The sequence below is a fragment of the Pseudocercospora fijiensis genome, assembly GCF_000340215.1.
Source record: "Pseudocercospora fijiensis CIRAD86 unplaced genomic scaffold MYCFIscaffold_2, whole genome shotgun sequence".
Lineage (NCBI taxonomy): Eukaryota > Fungi > Ascomycota > Dothideomycetes > Mycosphaerellales > Mycosphaerellaceae > Pseudocercospora > Pseudocercospora fijiensis.
In genome coordinates, this window is record NW_006921533.1 from 6,969,839 (window position 1) to 6,995,734 (window position 25,896).

Sequence of the window (25,896 nt, forward strand, 5' to 3'; positions counted from 1 at the left end):
CGATAGTAGTAGCAGCGGTAAAGGGGAAGAAGATAAGGATAATATCGAGACTATAGCGAATCCGGCTAATAGTAGTAGTAAGAGCGAGAAGATTGCGATCCGGTAGTAGATATTACGGTTGTCTAGCTTCGACGTAAGCTATCGTCTACGATAGGGCAAACTTCTACCTTTAGCGCTATAAGAAGGAAGTCGATGTATATAATGCTAACCGTTAAGCGTATAGAGAACCTAGGTAAGAAACCGACGCGGATAAAGACTACTTCCTAGACAACGATACGAGCTCTAGCAAACGCGTACTCAAGCAACTTAAGGCTATAACTACCGAGGATATAAAAGCATATCGTAATCGCTTTATAGCTGAAGCCCTCTAGTAGTCCGAATCTAGTATCTCGATCGGTAAAGCTATTCTTCCCGTACGAATCGATCTAGGTCTAGCGACGACTAAAGCGGAAGTACGCTAGAGAAAAAAGGACTAAGCCGCTACTATAAAGGCTAGGAAATCCGCTAGTAGACAATTTAATAATATACGGCGATAAAACAAGCGAGCCCTAGGATTAGTATAGCAAGAGAAAGAGAAAGAGAAAGTAACTACTAAGAAGGAGATAGGGATAGCTACTATATAGAAGTAGAAGAAGAAAGAGGGAATACGAAAGGAGATAGCGTAGGCGGGAGTAAGTCGGATAGCTACTACCTAATAGAGATTAGTAGCTATAATAGATAAGTTTTATACTAATAGTACGAAGAAGCCGACTAGATACTCGACGGTCCGCTAGCAAAATAGTACGAGGAAGCGGAAAGTACCTATATCCGATTAAAGTCCTGCCCGCTAGGTGCGAATAAAGACAACCGCTACGACTCGCGCTATAATAGTATAATAGTATACCGCGACCGTACGCGCTAATATACAACTAGCCCTACTAAGTCGCCGATATTATACTACTCTTAACGCCGCCGAAGTAGTAATTACTAAAAACGAACGTAAGCTTAGTTTTACTACTTAAGACAAGTTTACTAGAATAATATAAGTAGAAAAAAGAGTAGGGGTTATATAGTAGGAGAAAGCGAAGGCTAACTAACTACTAGTCGAGAAGGAACGGGCTAAGAAAGAGAGAATCGATCGTAAACTCGACGTATATATAGCTAAAGGCGAAGCTACATCGCGCGCGTAAGAAGCTAGACGAGTAGAACGGCTAACATCTATAGAAGAACGCCGTATATAAGAGTAGGCCGAATAAGAGGAGGATAAGCGAATATATAATAAGAGGGTAATAAACGAGGTAGCGAATATAGAACAGCGCCGACTAGACTCGCTAAGTATAAGCCTAGGGATATAGCTTAAGCACTTTATTATAGTATATATATCCGGTAAGGCGAAGTCGGCGCAAGGGGAAGTCTATAGTACGCGGACTATAAAGAAGACTACTATCGAGGAGTTTAAGCATCTATATAGTAATATAATCCGAGAGGATATTACTTTGCCGCTATACGTCGAGAAGTTACGAAGAGGGCTACTCCCGGTCTAAGTTAGTATGTGTAGCGGTATAGTGTTAGGCTAGCTAGCATTACTTAGTTGTTTTCTAAATGTAGGCTAGGCGGTTATATAGGTACGAAACGTTTAATATAAGGCGATGTCTAGTTAATAATCTACCGAGCCGATAGACGATAAGGAAGCGTCCTTATTCTAAAGGGCATTCGCCGACATAATAGTAGGCCTACTGCGCGTTAACTTAGATAGTATAGCCGAGTCGGAGGAGCTAGACGATTAGGATATAGACGTAATAACAGGCAGTATTAAAGACGTATATACTAATATATATAAGTTTGTAAGACGTCTCGGCGTAAGAATAACTAGCGTATATAAACAATATCTAATATAGATACCGGCAATAGAAAGCCCGACGGTACGGGCTATACGCCGATAGCGTATTATAATAGATAGCGACGACTTTCTATATAGGGAGTAGGAAGACGAAGATGTGCGACTAGCGCTTACTACCGAGATAAACATCTTTATTGCTAATAAAGAATATCGTAGGACTCGTCTATTCGACTCTAATAAGGCACCGCTAGAGCAGCGATTTTAGCGGACTAGGCTCTACGAGAGGGGCGGTTCTAGGCTTAGTAACAGATTAAGCCTCGTATTTAAAAGGGTATAGTCGAGTTGTTAGTTGTAGTTAACCGTTCTCCCGCGAATTTCTATATCTATAGTAGGCTACTATAGATATAGAAACACCCCGCGCAATAGCCGCCTACCTCGGATAAAGGGTTTTGTAACAATATTACGAAACAACGGCATCTAGTAATAAATGTATAGGGCTTACGCCCTAAGAGGAGCCGTCCGCCGGGTAAGCAGTTAATCTATTGCTTATAGTAAAGCTATAAGGGCGGCTATAAGGCTATAGTCGTTCTCGCGCGAATTTCTATATCTGTAGTAGGCTACTATAAATACGGAAAATCTAGTTCTAACTTAGTATAGCTATCGTTAATTGCTATATAAGTATATTATATAACGTGTTGTACTTGTCGGACTAACCCGTGCGAATTTCTGTATCCGTAGCAGTATTTATAGAATATAGAAATTCGCGCGGGGTAGTCGGATAGATACAGATCGCTAGATTCGGGGTCTTAGTAGGACATTAAGGCCGCTAGTCTTCCTCTTATAAGACCTTGCTTAGTAGATCGTCGAATAACATTACTATTAATACTATAACTACCCGTAGCTCCGTAGTGTATACCGCCTAGTAACTACGTTCCTACCGAACTATAGCGATAGATATACCTTACCCGCTAGCGACGGTTATATCGGAGACTCGGAGTCGATAGAAACAATACGAATTACTCGACGCGATTGCTACGGCCCTCGAAGAACTATACAGATACCGGACTAGCTATCGTATACCGCGTGTTTAGTACAAATAATACAACCCGAAGGTTTGTCAAGTACGTTAATATAGACAGCAATACGGACGCGCCTATATAGAGCGATACGTTCTATATATAGATAAGAGGTTCTATAACGTTACTACCGATAAAGGCATCTAGCTCGAGCTAGTTTAAGATACTTATAAAGGGCTTACGCCCCGAGAGGAGCCGTCCGCCGGGTAAGCGGTTAAACTATTATATATATTGTCTACGAAGCTAACTAGGGAATTTAAGTATAGGTCGCTATAGTATATATATATCGCATAGCTAGCGGATAGCCGCGCTTCTCGAAATTGGTCGTATAACAAAGAGGCATCGGCTTCCTTCTAAACTCCGCCGGAAGCCTATAGTAGCGGCTGCCGATATAGTAGATAACTTTAACTTACTCTTATTACAGCATCGGTATAAGAATATTATAAATTACAACTAAACAGAAGCAAAAGGATATAGTATCGGTGCGAGGATGTTATAAATTACAACTAGAAGCAAAAGGATATAGCCTAGGTACGAGGATGTTATAAATTATAACTAAATAGAAGCAAAGGGATATAGCCTCGGTACGAGGATACTATAAATTACAAATAGAAGCAAAAGGATATAGCCTCGGTATAAGGATATTATAAATTACAACTAAGTAGAAGCAAAAGGATATAGCCTCGGTATAGGTAAAAGGATATAGCCTAGGTACGAGGATGTTATAAATTACAAACAGAAGCAAAAGCAGAAGGATACGGCATCGGTATAGGCAAAAGGATATAGCCTAGGTACGAGGATGTTATAGATTACAAACAGAAGCAAAAGCAGAAGGATACGGCATCGGTATAAGGATGTTATAAATTACAAGTAGAAGCAAAAGTAGGAGGATACGGTATCGGTATAAGGCACGGCATCGGTATAAGGATGTTATAAATTATAAGTAGAAGTAGAAGGACGCGGCATCGGTATAAGACGCGGCATTAGTATAAGACACGGCATCGGTATAAGACACGGTATCGGTATAAGATACGGTATAAATTCTAAACAGAAGCAAAAGGATATAGAGGGTTAGGTAGATTTGCAGGTTAATCCGGTAATAGGGTAGAAGTAGGAGACTAACTTACCTTACCTTATAGTAATAAGACAAAAGCAGAAGACTTACTAACCTTACTTGCCTTAGAACAAGAGACTTATATAGCCTTTATAGCAAGGGCAAAATACTTACCTTGCCTTAGGAGTAAAAGGCAAAAGACTTACCCCCTACCGCCTAGAAGTCTAAGTTTTATAGGAGGCTATAGAAACTCGATCGCAGCTAGAGGCTAGGCTTATACTGTTCTCGATTTTCTAGTAAGGGGTAAATTCACTTTAACGCGGTACTTTAGCCGAAGTAGGGTTACCTTAGTCTAACAATATTAGACCTCCTAATCTAATATAGGTATCTCGGAATAGAGCTCTTACGACGCTATGCCCGAGGGCTTTAGAACTAATGTTTAAGGAAGCGCGACACCCCCTAGGGTTCTAGGCCGAAGCCCGAGGTTTTGCGTAGTGTTTAAATCCTCTAGGCAAAGGATATTTACTAATAACTAAGCAGAGGAGGGACTGTACTCCTAACCTTACCTACTAGTATAGTAGCAGGCTCGCGTCGCTATTAGATACTAACTATCAATTCTTATATATATATATGCCTTTATAGTTGTCGCTCGCGTAGTAGCTTAATAGTATAGATTATAGACGAGGTGAACTTTCTACGATATAATAGTCGTAGGTTCAATCTACGATATCGTCCCTAATTATTTACTATTCCCGGTATTATAGATATAGTAACTCGGCAAGTGTCCCGCTAGAGGAGTAAATATAGAACGGTATATACTAACTACTTAATAAGTCGACGTCTATAGAGTTTCTAGAGTTCCGGATCTCGTAAACTATCCGAGCCTAAGCCTCGAGAAGATAACTAATTTCCGTATCCGCTAGCCGACCTATTAAATACAGAAACTCGCAACCTCGAGGCTAAACCTAGAGGCTAGTTTCAATTTCCGTATCCGCTAGCCGACCTATTAGGTATAGAAATTCGCAACCTCGAGGCTAAACATCGAGGCTAAACCTAGAGGCTAGTTTTAATTTCCGTATCCGCTAGCCGACATATTAAATATAGAAATTCGCAACCTCGAGGCTAATTCGGAGCCTCGAGGCTAAACCTCGAGGCTAGTTTCAATTTCCGTATCCGCTAGCCGACCTATTAAATATAGAAATTCGCAACCTCGAGGGTAATTCGGAACCTAAAGACTAATTCTAACTCGAATTTCTATATCCGCTAGTCCCTATACTAGATATAGAAATGCGGAATCTCGAGGCTAATATAGAACCTCGACCTCGCGACGGGCCCGACCGAATATCTAGTAGGTAGCGGCAATTTCTACCTTCGCTCGTCTATCTATTAAATACGGAAAATAGCGATATCGCTAAACAATATAGGAATAGAATAAACGTACTATACTATAACGACGAGATAAGGGCCGGAGCGGGCAAGGCGTAGAGATCTCTTCTAGATCTACGTAAACTATATTAAATATAGTTTTTAGTTTAAAAATGCGGAAAAGCAGAGCTAGTAGAAATACGCAGACTACTAAAGCGAGAAACTAGCTATACCGCTAGTACTAAGACTAAGAACCCTAGTAGAAACGAAATAATAGCCTAGTAGCCCTCGTTCTTCTTCTTCTTCGTATCGAGACGGCTATTTATAATCGGTTAGTCTTACTCTCGGCATACTTAGTACGGTTAGCGATAGATATATATAACTTCTTACTAGATCGAAGACGACCTAGCGGCGTCGCCGTAGCAGCGACCTCTATAGTGCCCTAGGTAGGCGGAAAGTTAGCGGCGCGCGTAGCGCGTAGTATAGAGGTTGCTATACTAATCTTAATTAGCCGCTACGACTGCTAGCGAGCAATAGACTTCGTACTAGAGCGCATTGTTGCTTTCTATACCGTTAACGTAGTTCTTGTATTTAAGGTAGTATTATAGATAAGGGTAAGAGGGTATATAGTCGAGAGGGCGTAAGAAGATATATACTACTACCTAATATAATATTCGATTCTGTCGAAGTTGCTATTATATTGTTAAACCTTACTATACGTAATGTTTAGTATTATACAATAGTATATACCTTAGCTAAATAGAAGGACTTTACTTAGCTTTACTTTACTTAGAATTTTACTAGATAGGGGTATAGGACTTTACTTTCCTAAGCGTTTTACTAAAGTAGCATTTTAGTATTATATACGCTATCTTATATAATACAGAAATCCTGCTTTACTTTTTAGGTATAGTAGTCGCGATATTCTACGCGGCGAGGGTATGCGACCTACTTTATTATTTAAGGCGATAACGATAGGGTATAGAAAGGGAGGGCATACCGTACGAACCTTAAGCCTTTATAACTATACTATAGATACAATAATTTCTGTATTTGCCCGCGTACCCTATAGATGCGAAAAATCGTAGATAGAGTAGGAGGTGCTAATATTTCCTATTTTAGTAATTTCTATATTAATAGATTCCTATGTATATAATTAATGTACCAATGTGTATGCTAATGTTATAAAACTGTACCATTTTAGAAATCCCAGGCAATATTGCTAATGTTGTCCCATCTCAGTAATTACTATGCTAATGAGTCCCATTTGAGCATTTACCCGCTAGTACATATATGCATAATAAAACCGTCTGTCCATGGGAAACTTGTCACCAAGTCATGCCCAATAATAAAGTCTTTCTGATCCCAACCATACGGGAAGCATACTTGGACCACACCAAACCACGCTTGAACAACTGCTGACTTCTTGCTTCCCAGGGCAGGCATGTTGCCGAAGCATATGGGTGCTCTTAAATTCCTTCAGCCGAGCACGTACGACTGAGGGACCAGTGTCGCAGACGGTAGAAGTGTCTCTCGGCTATGCCTCGGAGTGAGCATCGTCTCAGCTTCTTCGCCTCAAAGGTAAGCCCGCAAACGAAGCCTTTCATTCCTTTCCCATGATGAGTATCAATCCTGTCCTGACCAGGACGCCTTTCTCCAGGCTGTGTCTGATACTAGCTTGCCTTCCAACTGAACTCTTAAGGGATCTCGATGTATACACGTACGAATTCCAATACCAATGGGAGATGTGCTGACCAAGTGACCTGTCACGCAGGCCTTTCTTGCGATCCAAATTCTTCATTGGGATATGACGCTCCGAGGTCCTGCTTTCATAATAGTATCAGTAAACTTTCATGTCTAACAGGAACGAGTAATGTAGATTTGAAATTTATCGAGTAAAAAGCGCATGTAAACTACATGTACATGTAAGTGTGGTAGGGTGAAGCGCAGTGGTGGATGATGATGCGGAGGTCGGACCGACTTCCCCTTGGCATTGCTCTTTCAGCGGAAAGGCAACCTCTCCTCACAAAACGCTCCCAGCACCCACGTCGATTGAGCTCGCTATATCAAGAAAGTGTCGCCGACGCGAACGCCGATACTGCCCTATCGTAAACATCTGGAAGGCTTTATGTTGAAAGTTGCACCGGTAATTGTGGAAAGACAGCAAAAACAGAGAAAAGGGACTTGCGAGATATGGCTGCAACAAGAGCTTTGGAAAGGACAGAACTTGAGAGGGGCGGATGAATTTGAGATGTAATTGCTTCAGCTATTCTACAGGCCGTCTGATATGTTGATGCCATCGACGATGATCGGCGAACCGCCAGACCAATAGTTTGGCAAAAAGGACATTATCGGCCAGCGATGGGCAGAATGGACAGACGTGCTGGGCAAGCGTGGAAAGACCCCAGCGAGAGTGCCATAGCTCATGGTGGCCAAGTTCCGCGCAAAGAGTGGCGCAGCGTGGGATAGAACTTCGCAAGCATGAGAAGACCACAAAAAATGCGAACGTCACGTCCCATACAATATCAAAGCAAAGCCATGTGGAATGCTGTGAAGAGAGATCACTTCGAAATTACTCGATTCAAAGCCAGAAGATGCCGAAGCAAGCAGGTGGCATCAGCTGAGATGAAGTGTGGTTCCGCCAAAAGATGCCGAGGCAAAGCAGATGGCGGAGTTTGGCAGACACCAATCATCCCTTGCCAGAAGATGCGAAAGCAAAGCGAAAGCAAACTGGTGGCAGAGCGTGGTAGACACCAGTTACTTGCCAGAAGATGCAAAAGCAAGCTGGTGGCAGAGCATGGTAGACATGAATCACTTGCCAGAAGATGCAAAGCAAGCTAGTGGCAGAGGTGATTGCTGGAAATAAGTCACTTCATGACTGATCATCTCCACCCGCACGACGATGTCGTAGCCAAGGCGGAAGCTCAAGAGGTGTCGGATTCTTTGCGATTTTTTTTGCTCTCTCCCAATTACGGTCCATTGCATCACCTAGATGATTCCTGAGCAGCCGACGGTTGGCTGGGCACTGCTGGAACCGTAATCCTGGCCACCACGACGGAGTGTCTTGATATCTCCGCTCTGAATTGAGTAGTATCAATATGTCCGCTGACCACCCGTAGGAATCCACATCCACTTCATTATACGCAAAGTCGGCGATCATCTGGTTTTCAAAGTCGGTAACGACCGGACCTGTCGTGCCCATGTGGATCTGGTATCTTCCAATCCCTCGCATGATGTCGTACGATTCGAGTTGTCCCATGATATCTAAGAGGCTCTGGGCTTGGTGGGCTCAAATGCCGCCATGTGTATCCACTGAGACAGGCCGTGGAGGAGTGGGTCTCCACGATCTGCTGGCTTGAATTTCTGCTCGATCTTCTGCCATGTCTTTTGAAGATCTTGAATCGAAATTGGAATTCGGAGGCGAAGGACCAATTCTATCGCGCGCATTGTCGCAAGTGCCAGTTTCCTGGAATCGGCCTCTTCGATTTCTTTTTGCAATAAGATCTGTGGGAGTTTCAAAATCGCCTGTTTGGAATCGTCGTCAACTGGTATCTTTTGCATGCGGAGAGCACATGTAAAAAGCTCGCACAATGCCAGTATTCGGTCAGGTTGCTTCTCGATGCAGGCCGCGATGCACATTTCATGTGCAATTGTCGGAAGGAAGCCATGCTTCCAAGTATCGGAGCTGGATGGCGAGAACAGTGTGATGTCCCATGCCAGCATGTGCTCATTATCAATGCTGTAGACGTTCTCTTGAATCAACATATCCGACGCCGGAGCAGGATATGCTGTCGTGAGATTCTCCATCATTGTTGGGGTCTCTTCTGCTACTCGATCAGCTTGAAATCAAGCAAACTGGACTTGCGTGGCAACTTACCTGGAATCTCCGGATTGTCCATCAGCTGCAGCAAAGCAATGATCAGAGACGCCTTCGCGGCTTGTTCATCGCCGAGAGCTGTCTGTCCGGCCTCAACCTGGGTACGGAGTTCTGCAATCTGCTGCTCGAGATTGCTCTTAACGACTTCATGGTCGGCTCGCTTGTCATTTATCTGCTGCTTAAGGGTGTCAATTTCGGCCGTATACTGGCGGCGGAGTCCTGTAATCTGCTGCTCGAGATTGCTCTTGACGACTTCATAGTCGGCTCGCTTGTTATTTATCTGCTGCTGAAGGGTGTCAATTTCGGCCGCACACTGGCGGCGGAGTCCTGCAATCTGCTGCTCGAGATTGCTCTTAACGACTTCATGGTCGGCTCGCTCGTCATTTATCTGCTGCTGAAGGGTGTCAATTTCGGTCGTATACTGGCGGCGGAGTCCTGCAATCTGCTGCTCGAGATTGCTCTTGACGACTTTATAGTCGGCTCTCTCGTTATTCATCTGCTGCTTAAGGGTGTCAATTTCGGCCGCACACTGGCGGCGGAGTCCTTCCATCTGCTCCTCATGAGTTTGCGTCAAAGCTTGACGCTCCCTTTGGAAGTCTTCGATCTGTTTCTTTTGTTGGTTCGTATGGCTGTCTCGGAGTTGGCTCAACTGCTCCTTCAAAGCATTCTCTCGTTCATCATGCGCGCCCTGGAGTTGTTCGCGCTGCCTCTGGAAATCTTCGCATGCTGCTTCCTTGGGTTCAAGGTCATCGATCCGCCTCTGCAGTATCTTCATTTCCATATCCGAACGGGCCTCGTTGCTCTCCAATGTGTTTATGGCCTTCTGGAGATCGGTCTTCGTCTGCTCGAGCTTCTGGTTCGTCTTCTCGAGACGCTCCTTGTCGAAATTCATAAATTGGATTTCTTGTTTCAGTTTTGGAATCTCTCGGTTCTGAAGGTCTTCGAACCGCTTCTCAACCCCCTCCAGGCCTTGGAGACGGGTTTCCTTGGTTCTGAGCGTGTCCCGGAGGTCGCTGAACTCCTTCTCGCGATACTCTCTCTCGGTCTCCCCATTCTTGGATATCTGATCAAGTTTGAGTTTCAAAATCTCAACCTCCTTCTCGTTAGTACGAGCATTATCTGTCGAAGCTTGCAGCATCTCTCGCAGATGATCTCCCCGCTGTCGCTCTTCAGTGGTGGCAGTCCGAGCTAGAGAAAGCTCGTTTCGGAGGTAATCTTCCATGATCTTGTTTGAAGCATTCGTGGTTGTATTCTGCTGGTGCTGCATCTCGTTCTCTCTCCGAAGGCCTTGGATCATATCATGGTCAAGCTCAATCTGGCGCAGTGCACCCTGAAGCTCAGCTTGTAGGGTCGAGAGTTCGTCGCTGATGGCATTCCGCTCTCCCTCGGATCTGAAAAACTCGGCGTCCTTTCACACGTTAGTATGGGTGCGGCACCGGACTGAATGGAAGTGGAGATTATTTACCATCTCGCCGGCGTGCGTATGACGCTGGTCATCTAAGGCTCGCTCCTTCTCTCTATTCATGCGCTTTTTGGTGTCTTGCAATTCGGCCTGGTGCTGCTCATTCAGCCTGGTCGTCATATTCTGGTGCTCTTCGGCAGTGACAGAAAGTTCCGCCATACGCACTAAATTCGCATTGGTCTCCTCAAGAGCCTGCAGCGCGTTCTGGTTGTCTTGGATCGTCTTCTCATGCACCTCAATGGTGCCTTTTCGGGACTCTGCCAACTGCTTGACCACGTCAAGCTCAAGCACAGATCTGTTGCGTGCAGTGATTCGAAGGTGGTACTCTCGCAACTTGGCGAAGCATTCGTCTATATTCCAACTCGTCTTGTTCACATTCGACTCAAGGATCCTCTGCATTTCATGAAGAGAAACGGTATCATTCGGTCTTAATTCTGCAGAGCGAGGACCTAGATTCGATCAGTAAACACATTTCGTGGAGCGACAAGAAGTCAAACCTTGGTATGCTCCTTGCTGGAGGTTTTCGAACCCATCTAGCTCATCTGGTGTCGCATGGCAGGTGGTCCGATTCAAATATTTCAGAACCGCCCGCCGCGTGGCTCGGATTTCGTCAGCTCTCTCCTGATTGCTCGGCACAAGGCTCAAGTCGCCATCGAGCTCATCTGCGCGCTTGTGCAGGAATTCTATGTCTCGGTTTGAATTTCGAAGAGTCTTGCTGATCTGGTTGGTAAACACTCTTTGTTCATGGGCTTCGGTTTTTTCTCCTGGACGAATCTCTGGTGCGATTTGTCCTTGGAGTCGGTCACTGTGCCCGTCAGTACAGAGCCTCCTCAACATGGGATATCTTACCCAATGTTCTTAATCTCTTGTTTCAACTTCACAATGTTAGCCACTCCAGTCAAGGCATCCAGCAGGTGAGGCTGGTGCGCTCTCCGGCGTGGTGGCATTTTGTGTTGTGGTTTTGGATGTCCAAACTTTCACAGTCCTGTAGCAGGAAAGCACAACGCGCGGGAACGTTGGCTAGCGCGACTTCCCGCCGATCGTCGCGTCGTCGTGCTGAGAGAACACCCTCACCCACACCCACACCCACACTCTCCAACGTTCCACGCACAAAATGGATCGCGCTCGCCTTGACATGAGAACGAGCGATCACCGCCCTCGCGAAATCCGACCCGCATACATATCAGAGAATCAGAAGCGAATGCTCGAATGCCTGGAAAACTACGACTACCTTAGCCTTCTTGACATCGTGGCTGAACTTGAAGTAAGTCCTGTCCGAGAGAGTGGTGAAGCATCTCCAACTCTGCGTCGCATCTGAGCATTCGGCCTCAAATCCGTTGTCATGCGCAAGGACTCGTGTTCTTGAAGGCCATCTGCTGACTTTTTGTGCAGGCTACGAAATCGATCGACTACAAGAACTCCGCCATCCGACCAGAGATGTCATGGCGACCGCATGCAGTATTCCTGCTGGCACAGAGACTGCGAGAAACGCTCCGAAGCGTGATTGACATGACGCTGCCACAGCGAGCGCTCCACGAGCAGGGCTTCGGCCAAGACCTGCGAGATGGATCGAATACACAACCAGGAAACCCCATCGACCCAGTAATCTATGTCAACTGTCTCGCAGACAGACAAGGATGTGGTCTCACCAGAGCCGAATTCGCCGAATTCCTCGATGCTATGGAGGTCGCTGGTGGCATCACCGAAGATCAGCAGCACAAATTCTACCGAGACGGTCGAAGCGTAAGAACAGGTGTCGACGCGATTTACATGCCCAAAACAGCCCGAAATTTGTCATTTTTCGCGCTTGTCGACGCAGCCGATGTTCAAAAGCACGTGAACGAGTTTGTATCTGAAAACCGAAAGATTCTCAAGGTAAGCACCCCCTGATAAAGCCTACCTTCGTCTACCCGTCAACGACTCTGATCACACCATCCATTCGAGTGTTGTTTGGAAGACGTTACGACTGTTGGCTTCGAAAGAGTTTTGGCGACTGACTTGATGCAGGCAGCAGAAGACGAAGGCTGCGATCACATCATACCGAAGTTCGAAATCGGCTGGTCCATTCGAGGATACGAGCGACTACCCAAGCATGCAAACCTACAAGACAGCTCACCACTGATCATGAGACTCTCCGTTCTCGTGTTGAGACACCTATGGAGTGGAAGAGGTTTCAAGCTTCACCAATTCATATTATTTGACATCATGGATGGAGAGCAGGCAGCGATTGGGGAGTGCGTTGGCACCCAGATTTGCAATGGATACTCAACATACGGCGGCTTTAACCACGCACAAGCTGGGCTATCAGTCACATCTGCGGATAATGAACAAGACCCCGTTGCCTGGTCGAAGTACCGCAACTCCGAGAGAGGTGGTATGCTAATGCGACAAGTACCACTCAACATGAAGAAGACGGAAGAATTTTATAACGCACAGCTGGAAACCGTGACTGTAAGTTGACAATACTGAGAGAAGTTGCAAACGGCTTGCTGACTCGAGCCCTAAGCGTATTGCCGATGCGCTCGACGAAGCCGCATATATCGAAAACGAAAAGAAAACCACTGAGACGCTCAACCAGTTAAACCAACTCGAACTTGAAAAGCTCCAATTGAACATATCATTGCTAGAACCCAAACTTTTGCAACTGCAGGCCGCTTTCGAACAACGCGCGCAGCAGCAGCGAGAACTTGATGACGAAGAAGACGCTTGGCGTGAGTTACTGGAAGCCCTTGGCGAGAGCATTCCAGCCACCCAGCTTCGGTGAGCCTCTGCAATGAACTCACTCACGATCTGGACCGACGTCGCTCTGCCGGAACGCCGCGGATCCAACCTCGATTTTCTCGACACCAGAGCAAGAGCGCTCTCTCGAAGCTGTATTGTCAGAACGCCGAACTGGTCGGATTCGATGTATTCCCTCCAGCTAGAGCCGGTGTTCACCCAGCATTTAGTCCAGAGAACCTAACAGCCTGACTTGTTTCTCGTCATGAGATCTTGATCACTGTCATCTTCCTGCTATTTGCTAAACATGCTAATCGGAGCGACAGCTTGGCCTAGGTCACTGTCACCTTCGAAGCATGCAAACACGGCGCCGGAGAATGGCACCGATAGTCACCGTAGTCGCCATGCCTTGCCCAGAGCACTGCTTTTGGCCCACCTCTGACATAGCATTTTGCCTGCGTTCGGCATCTTGCATATCCATTTAGCTGTAAGTAGTCTTAATGCATTCATCTCTTCGCGCAAATATGTATTGAAAATCGTGCACTGTCATGAGCTCTTGCCGTCAAGTGTGACCAGCCTAACGCTTGGACGTTTGATGCGAAAATTCGGCTAACGGGGACACTAAATTTCGTGACTATTGAGTCGCTCTCTCGCCCTTCCACCCAAACATCACCCACCCACACACACACACACACTTCCGAGATCTGTGCAACAACATGGCCTGCAATTCAGACGACGAGGGCGGCGTACGCCTCAGCAACGAACATGATTACCCACCAACGACCACCCACCGCGAAGAAATACATGACGACCGACTACTAGAAGACAACCCCGAGACGCCCATACTCCCGACCGAGATCACGACACCGACCATGAATGCCACATCGACTGAGGTCGAAGCCGAAGATACGAGACCGAGTGAAGAAACCAAGCAGGTGGCGCCACCGAAGCGCCTGAAGTGCGGGCATGACTTTCGCCCAGCTGCATTGGATACCCGACACGCCTGTCTGGCCTGCTCATTGGAGCAATTAAGGAATGTTGACGTTCCTGCGGTAGGTTTCATGTTAGCCTCTAGCCATGAAAGTCTTCACTGACAGCAGCTATTGACAGATCGAAGACCGCCACACAGAGCTTGAGGCGGCGATCAAACAAGACGAAGTCGACATCACTGCTTTGTATGCTGAAATCAAGCGCCGCAAGGCCGAGACACGCGAAAAGCGCCAGGAGCGCATTGAGAACCGCAAGCAGCGAGATGCCTACACGAGCGAGCTTGTTGAGCTTACTCAAAATGTAGTCCGCATTATAATACGTGCGTAATCATGATAACGACGATATTTTGGGCCAGAAACGTTGACACTCAGCAGAACAAATGAATCAAAATTTCTCTCATAACCGTTCACCTCTGCTTCCATAACTCCACAGTCTCAGAATTGCAGCCAGCATTTCAGCTTTGCAAAGACGCATGAGAGCTCAGCATTCCTATATCAGCCAAGCTCGCCAGACTGTTGGCGACAAGCTCAATGATCGGCCACATATTGTTGGCAGAGAATGTCTTCGCCCAAATCTTGAGAATGGCCATGCCAAGTGCGTTCGTCGGCAGTTGTTGAACATCGACGTCGTCGTGCAACGCCAGCTCCGCAGGCTCGACAGTCTGCAAGGCCTCAACTATCAGCACCCTGATCCATGTAATAATCCGAGTCTCTTCAATGGTAAGATCTTCACTCCCATCGACAACTTGCAGCCATTTCCAGAGCAGACCAGCCGGCTCCAGAGCACAGAATGCGTGTTGACAGCTTCTGCATCTACTTTGCTGTCATCCTTGACCTTAATCAAGTCACACTAGCATTCTTTGCTTCGGCATCGATGTTGCTACCAAAGTTGAGTTTCGTGATGGAAACCATTTGTTTGCTGATTCTGCCAAGGCACCACAGCATACATCATCGTCGTTCGCTTTTTCTTTCCTTTGTAATCATTTCCTTGCTATCCGTTTCGAATTGCCAGGCCTTCGTGTCTCCTTTCGATCCTTGCCGTCGCCAGCTCGGCATCTATTGTCATTGTTGCGAAAGTTCTGTAAGTAGCACCGTAATGAATGTACGTGTTGCTACCACTCGTGTTCCCATCATCAAATGAAAGTAGAGCTCTCCATACGACTAAGATGCTGAACAATAAGAGATTGACGAGGACATGGCACTTGAGCAGGATCCTGTCGATGAGCTTCTACAGCGATGTATTGTATGATCGTTCGGCTTATATAGAGCTCATGCCTAATGTCCAGCCATCCTCCATCCCGCATCTCTCTTCCTCAACTCGTCACTCTTGCTCCTCATTGCATTCGAATCCAATCCACCTTCCAACTGCCTCTCACACTCAGGTAATTTTAGTTCCCGCCCAAACAAGTCTCCAATCCAAATCAGCACACCATTACTCCACCCAAAGCCCAGCTGTACATCATACTCCCCACCACCACCATAAGTCAAGATATCAGTAGAATTGTACTTCTCAAAGATCGCACCACCAAAATCTTCTTCAGGATGCACTGTACTAAGTTTAGGCAAGTCGGGTGTTGCGCCGCCTGAAGTTCTCCAAGTACAGAATGTGCTATCAAGGTATCGTTGAGCAATTTCGAGAGCCAGCGACTGACTGCGCATGTACGAAGGGTCATCGGGTCCGAAAGTTGCAGGAGTATTGAGGAGACCGGCGATGAGGATGTACACATGCGGAGGCCAGACGTTGGGTTCATCCCACTGTTGGCCGGTCTTGAGATTTGTAGCTGGAGGCGCTCCGCGGAAACGCTCGAGCTGCCTTTCTATAGGCGCAAAGGCTCGCAAGATTGCTGAAGGATTATTCTTGAGGTAGTCTGGAGCAGCACCGGTCCAGAACGGATAGAACTGTGCGATGTGTTCAAAGACTTGCATGCCCTTTGGGGCATCGCGGGTCTCCGTGGCATTCGCGTCGGCATCAACAGGTATATACATGTTGAGTGCTTGGGAGGTGAGATTGTAGTCGAAGTAGCTCCAGTGCTCTTCGCTCCAGAGAACTGCGGCCATGGCAGCAGATCGGACTGCGGCACGTTCTGCCCAGGAGGCCGCGGCAGTAGCGTTGCCGGTCATGTTGTGAAACTCTGCTATGGCAATCTCATTGGCGTACAAAATACTGTTGAGATCGACCGGGACGATGTTGATAGTGTTCAGGCTACGAAGAGGAAAATAAATACCTTGGATAGCATCGTTGACATTGGCGATCCATCGAGAAGAGTAGTCCCATCCACTCTCGGCGCCAGAAGCCAAGTCGCTGTACAGTACATCGAGCTGAGAAGAGTTCAGTGGCGTGGCCGGATAAATGATACCGGACGCGGCAAAGTAGGACTGGTTCGTGGCAGTGTGGTAATCTTCAACATAGCTCTCTGGCCGAGGTTGATTGTTTTCAACAGCGTAATGGCTCAGTCGATATGAGGTCCCATTGACTTCTACATCAACGCTGCGATTGGTCGTCCAAAAGGCATACTCCTTCTCCAATATTGGGAGCGCGCGTTCCAATATCGATGTGCTCTTGGTGTAGCCGACGTATGCCTTTACCATCTCAGTCAAAACTGGAGGCTGTGACCGGTTCAGATAATACTGCCTAGCTCCATTGGGGACGAACCCGAATTCGTCAATCAGATCCAGGAAGTTTTCGATGATATTCCGCGCGATCTCAGTAAATGAGCCCCTTGTGCGAAGCAGACCTTGCAGAATCCAGTAGCTATCCCAATAGTAGGGCTCTCGAAAGCGTCCACCTGCAACCACAAACGTGCGGTTGAGAGGTATGAAAGAGCTTACACATTCTGAGCAATTCCCACCGCCTGCGTAAGAGCGTGTCAGGTTAGGCCAGATGTCTATGACTTGGCTTATGAAGCTTCGGATATTGGTATCGTTGACATTCTCAAGAAAAGTTGGATTAGTCTGAAACGAATTTGGATCCAGCTCCTTAAGCTCGCTGCCGGCTTTTCCGAAGTAGGTGCTTAGAAATTGCTGCAGCTCGGTGTTGTTCGAAAGTGGTTTTTTGAGATTTTCGAATGCTTCGAGAACTTCGTTCAATGGTCGAATCGTCGGTAGGTCAACATACGTCTTGCTGTCCTCGAATGCCCCAGCAAGCTGAATCTGCTTCAATATCTCGCCACGACAATACAAAGGTGATTCGCACGGTGCTGTCACCGAGCCGTTCCGGTAGAGTGCTAAAGCAAACGGCACGAGTGCTGTGATCAGTATTCCAAATGCTATCATCGTGAGACACTACCTCTGCGCTGGATACCAAGAGGAGGAAAAGTGAAGCAATCGATGCTCACCCCTGCAGACTGACAATCTCGCTGCGTTCCCTGAACCTCGCTTTCCGGCCGGGCTGAAGTACCGAGAACTTTCTCAGCTGTACAGCGCTGGGCTCTGTACGTTGCATCTCCCGGGCGACGACTTGAGGCTATATATGCCTTCAAAGTCTCATGATCGCTCACTGTCCATGCGAGGGCAGGATTTCTGCTGCTCCGCCGATTGCCGCCGACATCATATTGCTTCTGTTTCTACGTTTTATGGTACAGTCGCTCGCGAACAGACTTGGCTTGACGTGTCGGCGTCATTGCCAATGCCCTCTTCTCCTCTTCTGGTTCCTTGGCGAGCATTGGCCTCGAAGCAGTGGCCTGGATCGTGGTGCCATGCAGGGACGCCATGTGCACGTGCTAAGCATGCTCTGCAGAGACATCGTGAGTCGGCGAGGCGAGGTGGTGTTGTTGATGGAGTAACAGCCGAGAACCTTCGAGAAACGCAAACGCAACGCGGAGCGAGTGGCAGAGCATGGGCTTGGCGCTTGCCTGAGGCTCAACACTTCAAGTTCCTTTCACCACCTGCATGTACGCTTCACACGATGTCTTGCCGCGCGAAATGGGCCTAGGAGAATGCAGTGGTAGATGGCCTCTTCGTTCCTGGTGTTACAATGTCCGCTGTATCGATCGAGCCGCCTAAAATGTCACGGAAGTTGGAAGTAGAGAAGCATTTCTTGCTTCATTCACGCACCACGACGATCAATCCTGCATTGTGGTCTTTGTATCCTCCTTCCGAAACCAGAGGCAGAGCATCTGCCAGAGAGTCCTTTGTTAGTAGCATCATATTGCCAACTATGCGGCATAGCATTCCACAGCATGGAAGACCGACAGTCATAAGCCGCAATGCCGAACAACTTCATGCTAAGAAGTATTGCGGTTATCACACTCCAGCTGACCGGCACAGCTGTCGCCCAACGCGCGGATGGCCAATTTTGGCCTTGCAATCCCATCAAGAACGCCACTGGGTCCTGTGCACCGAATCCTGGTCTAGCTCAGTCCAGCTATACTATTGACTTCACGCAGCAGACAGACATACCAGACGACTGGACCATTTCCAACTATGCTACGATCAATTTTGGCGAGCTAGGTGCCGAATTCACGTACAACAAAAGATACGATGCACCGCAGCTGTGGACCAACTTCTTCATCCTATTCGGACGTGTAGATGTCGAGCTTAGGATCGCAAATGGCACAGGAATGATATCCAGTGCAGTGCTCATGAGTGATGATTTCGATGAGATCGATTTCGAATTCTCGGGCAATAACTTTGGTGAGTCGAGCAATGTCCTTTGCTGGTCGACGCTAATGAGACATTACAGGAAAAGCTGAATGGGCTGCCGGAAAAGGCCAGAACAACTATTTCGGCAAAGGTCTCACGGGTAACTATGATCGAGGACAGTATTTTGACGTTTCAAATCCTCAAGAAACATTCCACACATACTCTGTCGACTGGACTCCAGAGCGGCTGAATTGGTTGCTTGACGGCAAGCTTCTTCGGACATATACCTACGCCTCGTCTTCTGGAGACAAGGGCAACTACCAGTATCCTCAGACACCTTCTAAATTCCAGCTTGGGATCTGGGCAGGCGGAGACCCAGGCCAGAATTCTGGAACCAAGAGTTGGGCTGGAGGAACGACAGATGTGACAGGAGGTCCGTACACCATGTATGTGAGGAAAGTTTCGATTCAGAATATGTATCCTGCTGCTGCATACAACTGGACAAACCAGAGTGGGAAATGGCAGAGCATTCAGCTGTTGCAGGAAGAACAGCCAGTCGGTAATGGCACGAATGCCACGATCACGCCCATTGCAGCTGGAGGCAATGCGACTCTGACAGGATCGTCGAGCCTTACATCGAAAGCCAGTTCTTCTACGACGAGCCGAATCTCAAGCTCGTCCGTCAAGCCATCGACAAGCAACCCTCCTACCACCTCGAAGCCGACCATAGCGACAAAGTCGGGCACGCTTCTCCCAACTCCTACCGCGATCAGCACTAAGAAGCCAACATCGACTTCTATATCTAAGGCTGCGACAACGAGCACAAATAAAGTTACGACGACTTCAAAGCCAAAAGCGTCAACCACTTGCACAACAGCAAGTCTTGCTAAGGATTGGCAATGGTCAGGCTGGGGTTGGGGTTGGGGTCGCTTTGGAAACAGGGGTGAGGGTTGGGGAAGAGGAGGGCGATGGTCGTGAGCGAAAAAAAAAATATATATCTTCAAAAAATGAATGAATCCAAAAAGCCCTTCCTCTCCTACGAAACTTTCAAACAACCAACTTAACCCTCAACTTATCCCCCTCCACCACCTCCTCTTTCTTCTTATAAAGTTCCTCCATATCCCACGTGACATCCAAATACCTCCCATTCAACCATTCCCTCTCCTCCCACTCCCTCCTCACCAAATCAACAATAAAACTCCCACAAAGCCCCGGCTCATCCTGACTCCACTCCTTCACACTCTCAGGAAACCCAGGAGGAATATCCTCGTCCTTGGGAAGCACAGCACCAGGATGAACCGCCACACAAAAAACCCCATCCTTTCCATAACTCTCCGCGACGCGTTGGGATAGACGGTTTGTAGCGAGCGCTGAGAGGGAGAAGGCGAGGGGACCAGAGATGTTGCCGCCTACGGAGGAGATGTTGATGATGGATTTCGTGGGACGGGGAGAGGATAGCAAGCAAGGGAGGAGATGTTTGATCATATAAAATCTTCCGAAAAGGTTTGTCGTGATAGGAATTTCGAATTGTGAAGAATCCATTTCGTGGAGAGGTTTGAAAGCCGTTTCGTTGGTGCTTACGATTCCTGCGTTGTTGATGAGGAGATCTAGTTTCCCGTCAAACTCCTTCTCGACCAGTTCTTTAATTTCTATCGCGGAAGTTTCTTGTGCGTTATCAGCTGCTATCGCTACTACTTTTATTTCTTTGGAAATTTCTTCCAGTTCTTCTTTGGTTTTGGAAAGAGATTCAAGTTTGCGAGCGGTGATTATTAGGCCTGTGGCTCCTGCTCGAGCTAAACATTTTGCTGTTGCTGCGCCAATGCCTCGGGAAGCGCCTGTGACGATTGCAGTGAAAGGTTGTGGGAGAAGGTTCTTTGAAGGATCGAGAGAGGGTGGGACGGAGTGGTTGATGTGCGGGTAGGTGAATCTGCTGCCGGACCAGGGAGGGAGGGAGAGGATGAAGTCGTCTGCCGAAGAAGATGAGGGGCCTGACATTTTGATGTTTGTTGTGTCGTGGAATCGATAGTTGAGTTGATGCTGTTGATTGAGATTGGTTTGCGATGAACTGAGTATTTTTATCCTTGGAGCAGATAGTGATCGATTCGGAGGACGTGATATCTCCGCATGTTTGCATGTCGACTGTGCCAATCAGTTCGCAATGCTGTCCATATACATGCGGTGTGCGAAGGAGCTCGCACATGATCTAGCCTGGTATAGTCAGTAGACGGGACAATCAGCACGCTGACGCTATGCTGGATATGGTAACCAAGTTGCTGCCAACACACAGCTTCAGGCAATGATCCTTCGGGTCCCACGCGCTGCGATACAGTACCAGAAGCATGATGATGCAGAAACACGGGCTCTCAATCTCTCTCAATCGGTTTTAATTTGAGCGACTGTCCGCTGCGTCGCCCTCTCCCAGCAACATTATCCGTCCTTGTCGGATTCCGGTTCGAACTCTTCGCGGATACCACATACCGCTGTGCTGTGTCCTGATATGTACATGATAGAGTGCGTCTGACAAAGACAAACAAAATGGTATCCGTTCCATAATCACTCCTTCCAATTCTTGCCCATCATGATCCAGCAACTTGTCCGCGCCGGAATGTGTCGTCGCTAACATAAGAAACAAATAGCAATGCCTGCAATGCTGCTATCAAGACAAATGCGAAGCTGATGATAGCCTAGAATGAAACGCCCTTCCGCTTCAAATAAGACCCAAGGAGGCCGTCCAGCTGACCCATCATGTTTTGAACGCCTTTCCGCTGCTCGACGAACAAGTCTGCCATGAGAGGATGGTCAGCAGGCGCAGCTTTGATGCCGCTCTTGTCATGAATCATGACGAGCATATCGCGCACTTCGCTACCGTCCTCCAGCCAAGCTTTGAGACAGTCGTCGCTCCAGGCTTGCTGAGACACTGTGGGTGAAGGCCTAGGCGAAGGTCGTGCTGATGAAGAAGATGAGGTGGTACTGCTATCAGTAGAAAGACCACGTCTTGATTGCACGGACACAGGCTTGGACTGTTCTTGCGAAAATGGCTGTGGAGAGCGTGCCGTTGGTGTTGGGTCGTTGTCTTCGACAAGCTCAACCTCCTCTTCGATCGGTTCCGCGGGATGCTCGATGATGCTCGGCGAACTTGTAAGACTTTCGGGCTCCTCGTCATCATCGTCCGTCTCCTCAGGTAGCGCACCAGGCATAGGGATGTGAATCGACTCAGTACCATGCATAAACGTATCGGTCGAGATTTCCACCGGACTCTCAGACAGACGTCCACCACGTTCTTGTGATGAGTCAGCCTCGTCCATTGGGTCGTCCTTAGCGTCCGGTGGTGTGTCGAAATCGTCCATCGGCACGCGCTCTTTAGAACGTTTCGCTTTTTGGGGCTTGCTCTCCTTGTCTGCAGGCTTGAGCATATTAGTGATGGCGCTTAGACCGCCCTTCTCTTGCTGTGCCTGTTGCGTCTGCTGTGCCATCTGAGCGTCAATCTTGTGTTGTGCTTCGCTATCCTCCTGGTCTGGAGTGTCCATCTCGTGTGCGACAGCCGAACCTTCGAGCTCTGCAACAAAGCCTTCGCTCGACTCCTTCGATGAGTCGCGACTCGTTTCTTCGGGGGCAGCCTGCTGTCTATCGTTCTTCAGAGCCATTGGAGCACTGATAGCGCTCTTGTCAATAGGTGAGTTGGTGCCGCTAAGCAGCGGTGACGCCCTCGGCGATTCTCTCTGCAACTCTGTAGAAGCTTTCTCCGAGTCGGCCTCGCTAGATTCCTCCTTAGACTTCTTGTCCTTCTTCTTGCTCTTGAAGAGGCCGCTCAGCATACCACCCTTCTTGGGCTTCTCTTCCTTCTCCTTCTTGGGCTTATCTTCCTTCTCCTTCTTCTTGGCTTCCTTCTTCGACAACGGAGGAGGCTGCGGTTCTGCAGGAGATAAGGTCTTGGTGATGACATCGAGACTGTTACTTCGCGTGCTATCGGAAGAAGGCGATTTGGTGGATGCATTTTCTTCGCGAAGGAGACCAGGCGTGAGGGTGATTTTTCTGGTCTCGATGCTCTCATCCTTGAGGAAGGAGTCTGTGTTCCGAGTTCGCTTCGACTTGAGTGGTGCAGCTTCTACCGAGACGGTTGGTGGGCTGATCGCATCAACATCATATCCATACTCACCAGTCTTGTCAGCAAGCTTGGGTCCATCGCCGGTCAGTCCAGCATCTGTCAGTGCCTGAGCGGCGGTAGCCGCCTGTTCACGATCGAACGAGGCACGATTAGAGCCAGTGCTTGATCTTCGTTCGGCTTCTGGATGTACTGGCTCGGCCTTCTTCGCTTCTTCAGGCTCCCCTTGCAACTCTTCCTGTTTGCCATCTTCAGTCGTCTTCTCGTCGCCATACGGCTCGATCATCTGCTCTTCGTCTTCAGTGGAGTAGTCATAATCAGAAGCCTCAACATAAGTCGGTGCAGCGAATTGAACTGTCTTTGCGTTGCGTCGGCGCATGGCCTTCTTTAGCGGATTTCTCGACTTCTCAGAATTGTCACTAAGCATTGTAGCGGAAAGCTGATCTTCTTGTTAGCAGATGCATGATAATCACGAGTCAGCAAACACACGTCAATATTCCGGTGCTTGTTCAACCGCGCAAGTCGTTCTGTAGGCGTTTCGATGTGCTCGGCGGGAAGGTATCCTAAGCACATCAGATATGTCTCTTTGCAAGTTCAAGATACATTCACATACCAATACTGCTATCTTTGACAACTCTGACCAGCCACCAATAGCTATTGCTGTCATCTAGCAATACCATTGTGTCGCCTTTTGTGGCATTGGCCTGACCTTCGACCGTGGCCACAAATGTGTGCAGTGCGTAGACAAATTCGAAATCAATATCTTCTGCATCTTGTAAGCACTCACCACCCCAACCGGTGTCAATAAAACGATCATCAAGATCAAAGAAAGCGTCATGTTCATCATCGTCTCCGAGGTCGTCCTGAGACCCGCGGGAGTCCAGCAGAGAGTCTGGAATGCTTTCCCAGGAAGCAGTGGATCCATCCGGCGAGAGGGGCGTGCCCAAAAGTGGATCGTCAACAGGGAGAAGAACGGACTCCAAGTCGACGCTGTCGATACTGGACAGACTTGGCGATTCCTCGAGAGACTTGTGTTGCAGATCTCCGAGTGTTCGCATGAAGAAATGTTGTCGGAATGGGCTCGAGATAGGACTGCGGCCTGGCTCCTCCTGCTGCAATTCGTGTTCGGCTGTGTGCGCGGTCTGGTAGGCATTGATTGCAGGCGGCCCTTCGTCTCCTCCTGATATTCCTGTATCGTTTTCCAGCGCCGATCCAGTGATCTGGCCATACCTACCCATTTGATGATGATTCGACGCTGTAATGTTAATGCCACTCCTGCGAGCGAGCTTGTAAGGAGAACACCTCGGCGGCTCGTCAAAGGGAGAAGAAATGGCAGCCTGCTGCAAGAGCAACGGAGAGCAATTCCTCTCTACCAATTTCAAACGCAACGGCATGTGCTGAGGCGTGGTAGAAAATGGAGACGAGTCCGGAGTGGTGTCTGCTGCGATCTGGTTGAAAGATTCGCGAGTTGGAGTTGGGGTTGATGCTTCGGGCGACAAGCTGGACGAGCGGTCGGGCCAAATCTTGTTGCGCAACAGCATGGTGGGAGGGCAAGAAGACTGATAGTACCCACCATCGTCGATGCTCGGCGAGCTGGATATCCTGTCGGTCATGTCATCGTCACCGTCCTCTCCTCCCTCCGCATCTTCCTCCCCTTCGTGCGAGCCTCCATTCGTCGCGTTTTCCTGCGTCGTGCCATTTCCCTGCGCGGGATTCGTAGTGATTGCGTCTTCAGCCAGGGTGGAGGTGATCTGCCAGGCGTCTGCGAGTGCTTGTTCCTCGGAATGACGTTCCTCCAAAACGTGGTGCAGCTTCTCCTGGACGTGGGGCGCGTTGGAGTTGGACTGCGGGTGCTTGGTGTGTTCTTGGGCGGAGGGGCTGTCTTGGTCTTGCAGGTCGAGGGTGTCAGCGCGCAGAATGTTGGGTCGAGTCATGCTGGCGGTGGAACAGCGAGCGATAGGCTTCCTGCTGGTGTCACGCTGTCGAAGCAGGCTTTACGTGGAAATGAGCGTTGTCGGCAGCATGGCAGGGAGGTGGCCGTCTGTCGTGATTCGGAGGTGTTTGATATGGAACCTGATGCGCGTGAGGAATTAGAAGGGTCTGTCGGTCTCGCGCGCGAAGTCTGAGAGACTGAGACTCTGACTGCAGGCGGATCGAGGATCGCAGGTGCCTTTCGTGATGTGGCTGGCCTGGAGATTCCAATTGCAACGGTCTGGCACTCTGCGTCTGGGCGTCGATCGAGGCACTTTTGCAGTTGCGATTGCGCGTCCGCAGCTTCAGTTTCTAGCAGCCTGTGACTCTTGGTATGATAAGTTAGGTGAATGAGCGTGCGCCATGCGCGTGCCCTCAACCACGTCGTCTTCACAATAATTCCAGAGACATACTGGCCTGGCCTGCCCGAGCTAGCGATGACCCCTTGTCGTTTCATCACTCACTCGAGTCTAGCGCCCGGGCGCCGGACGGAGCACCAGGTTTCACATCGTCCAAGCCTTACGTATTTCTCTCCACTGCCAACTCCGCCGCATCTGCTATAAACATCCACCAAACCACTCACATCGATATGCCTGTTCCCTTTGATATGCGTCCATCACGTCCTCCATCTGCTGGTCATGACAGCCCCCTCACTCCGCCAGACAAGATTCTCCGCGTGAAATTGTCCCGGGATGCAGGGCGTGTGTCAAGTACACTTCATCTGTCCCTGTTCCACGGATAATTGCGCGTGAGCACAAACTTCCCACCTCCTGGGTCATGTACTGTAATGTATCATCAACACGTGACAATGGCAGACGCGTCTATCGGAGGAAGCAAGAAATGCCCCGAGCTGCATGAAACACCCCAGCTCAGAATGTCAGG

The 25,896-nt window shown here is 48.4% G+C and overlaps 6 protein-coding genes across 6 annotated transcripts; 2 read left to right on the forward strand and 4 right to left on the reverse strand.

Moving 5' to 3' along the window:
• Positions 1 to 8,445: 8,445 nt before the first annotated feature.
• Positions 8,446 to 9,705, reverse strand: MYCFIDRAFT_210621 (uncharacterized protein). The gene has a single exon (XM_007925767.1). It carries the CDS (start codon positions 9,685 to 9,687, stop codon positions 9,142 to 9,144), a length of 546 nt encoding a protein of 181 aa, XP_007923958.1. The 5' UTR covers positions 9,688 to 9,705; the 3' UTR covers positions 8,446 to 9,141.
• A 2,385-nt stretch (positions 9,706 to 12,090) lies between these two features.
• MYCFIDRAFT_172507 (uncharacterized protein) lies at positions 12,091 to 15,609 on the forward strand (the record flags this gene model as incomplete). The annotated part of the gene is made up of 19 exons (XM_007925768.1): positions 12,091 to 12,446; positions 12,473 to 12,489; positions 12,520 to 12,601; positions 12,636 to 13,098; positions 13,124 to 13,364; positions 13,391 to 13,600; positions 13,642 to 13,653; positions 13,698 to 13,760; positions 13,789 to 13,830; positions 13,857 to 13,909; positions 13,939 to 14,077; positions 14,104 to 14,454; positions 14,489 to 14,680; positions 14,733 to 14,765; positions 14,808 to 15,183; positions 15,215 to 15,258; positions 15,294 to 15,316; positions 15,373 to 15,481; positions 15,542 to 15,609. 19 exons carry the CDS (start codon positions 12,091 to 12,093, stop codon positions 15,607 to 15,609), a joined length of 2,874 nt encoding a protein of 957 aa, XP_007923959.1.
• A 26-nt stretch (positions 15,610 to 15,635) lies between these two features.
• Positions 15,636 to 18,112, reverse strand: MYCFIDRAFT_151823 (glycoside hydrolase family 37 protein; the record flags this gene model as incomplete). The annotated part of the gene is made up of 1 exon (XM_007925769.1): positions 15,636 to 18,112. The coding sequence occupies exon 1, from the start codon at positions 17,631 to 17,633 to the stop codon at positions 15,636 to 15,638; it is 1,998 nt and encodes a 665-aa protein (XP_007923960.1). The 5' UTR covers positions 17,634 to 18,112.
• A 513-nt stretch (positions 18,113 to 18,625) lies between these two features.
• On the forward strand, positions 18,626 to 19,478 carry MYCFIDRAFT_16394 (glycoside hydrolase family 16 protein; the record flags this gene model as incomplete). The annotated part of the gene is made up of 2 exons (XM_007924125.1): positions 18,626 to 19,006; positions 19,074 to 19,478. Coding segments are annotated over 2 exons (786 nt in total), but the record flags the coding sequence as incomplete, so codon positions are not given.
• A 510-nt stretch (positions 19,479 to 19,988) lies between these two features.
• On the reverse strand, positions 19,989 to 20,936 carry MYCFIDRAFT_29878 (uncharacterized protein; the record flags this gene model as incomplete). Its single annotated transcript, XM_007924168.1, has 1 exon — positions 19,989 to 20,936. One exon carries the CDS (start codon positions 20,934 to 20,936, stop codon positions 19,989 to 19,991), a length of 948 nt encoding a protein of 315 aa, XP_007922359.1.
• Positions 20,937 to 21,368: 432 nt separating this feature from the next.
• MYCFIDRAFT_202660 (uncharacterized protein) lies at positions 21,369 to 25,277 on the reverse strand (the record flags this gene model as incomplete). Its single annotated transcript, XM_007925770.1, has 5 exons — positions 24,617 to 25,277; positions 23,657 to 23,809; positions 23,533 to 23,606; positions 21,648 to 23,482; positions 21,369 to 21,426 (listed from the first exon to the last, which is right to left on the reverse strand). The coding sequence occupies exons 1-5, from the start codon at positions 24,975 to 24,977 to the stop codon at positions 21,369 to 21,371; spliced, it is 2,481 nt and encodes an 826-aa protein (XP_007923961.1). The 5' UTR covers positions 24,978 to 25,277.
• Between the last annotated feature and the right edge of the window lie 619 nt (positions 25,278 to 25,896).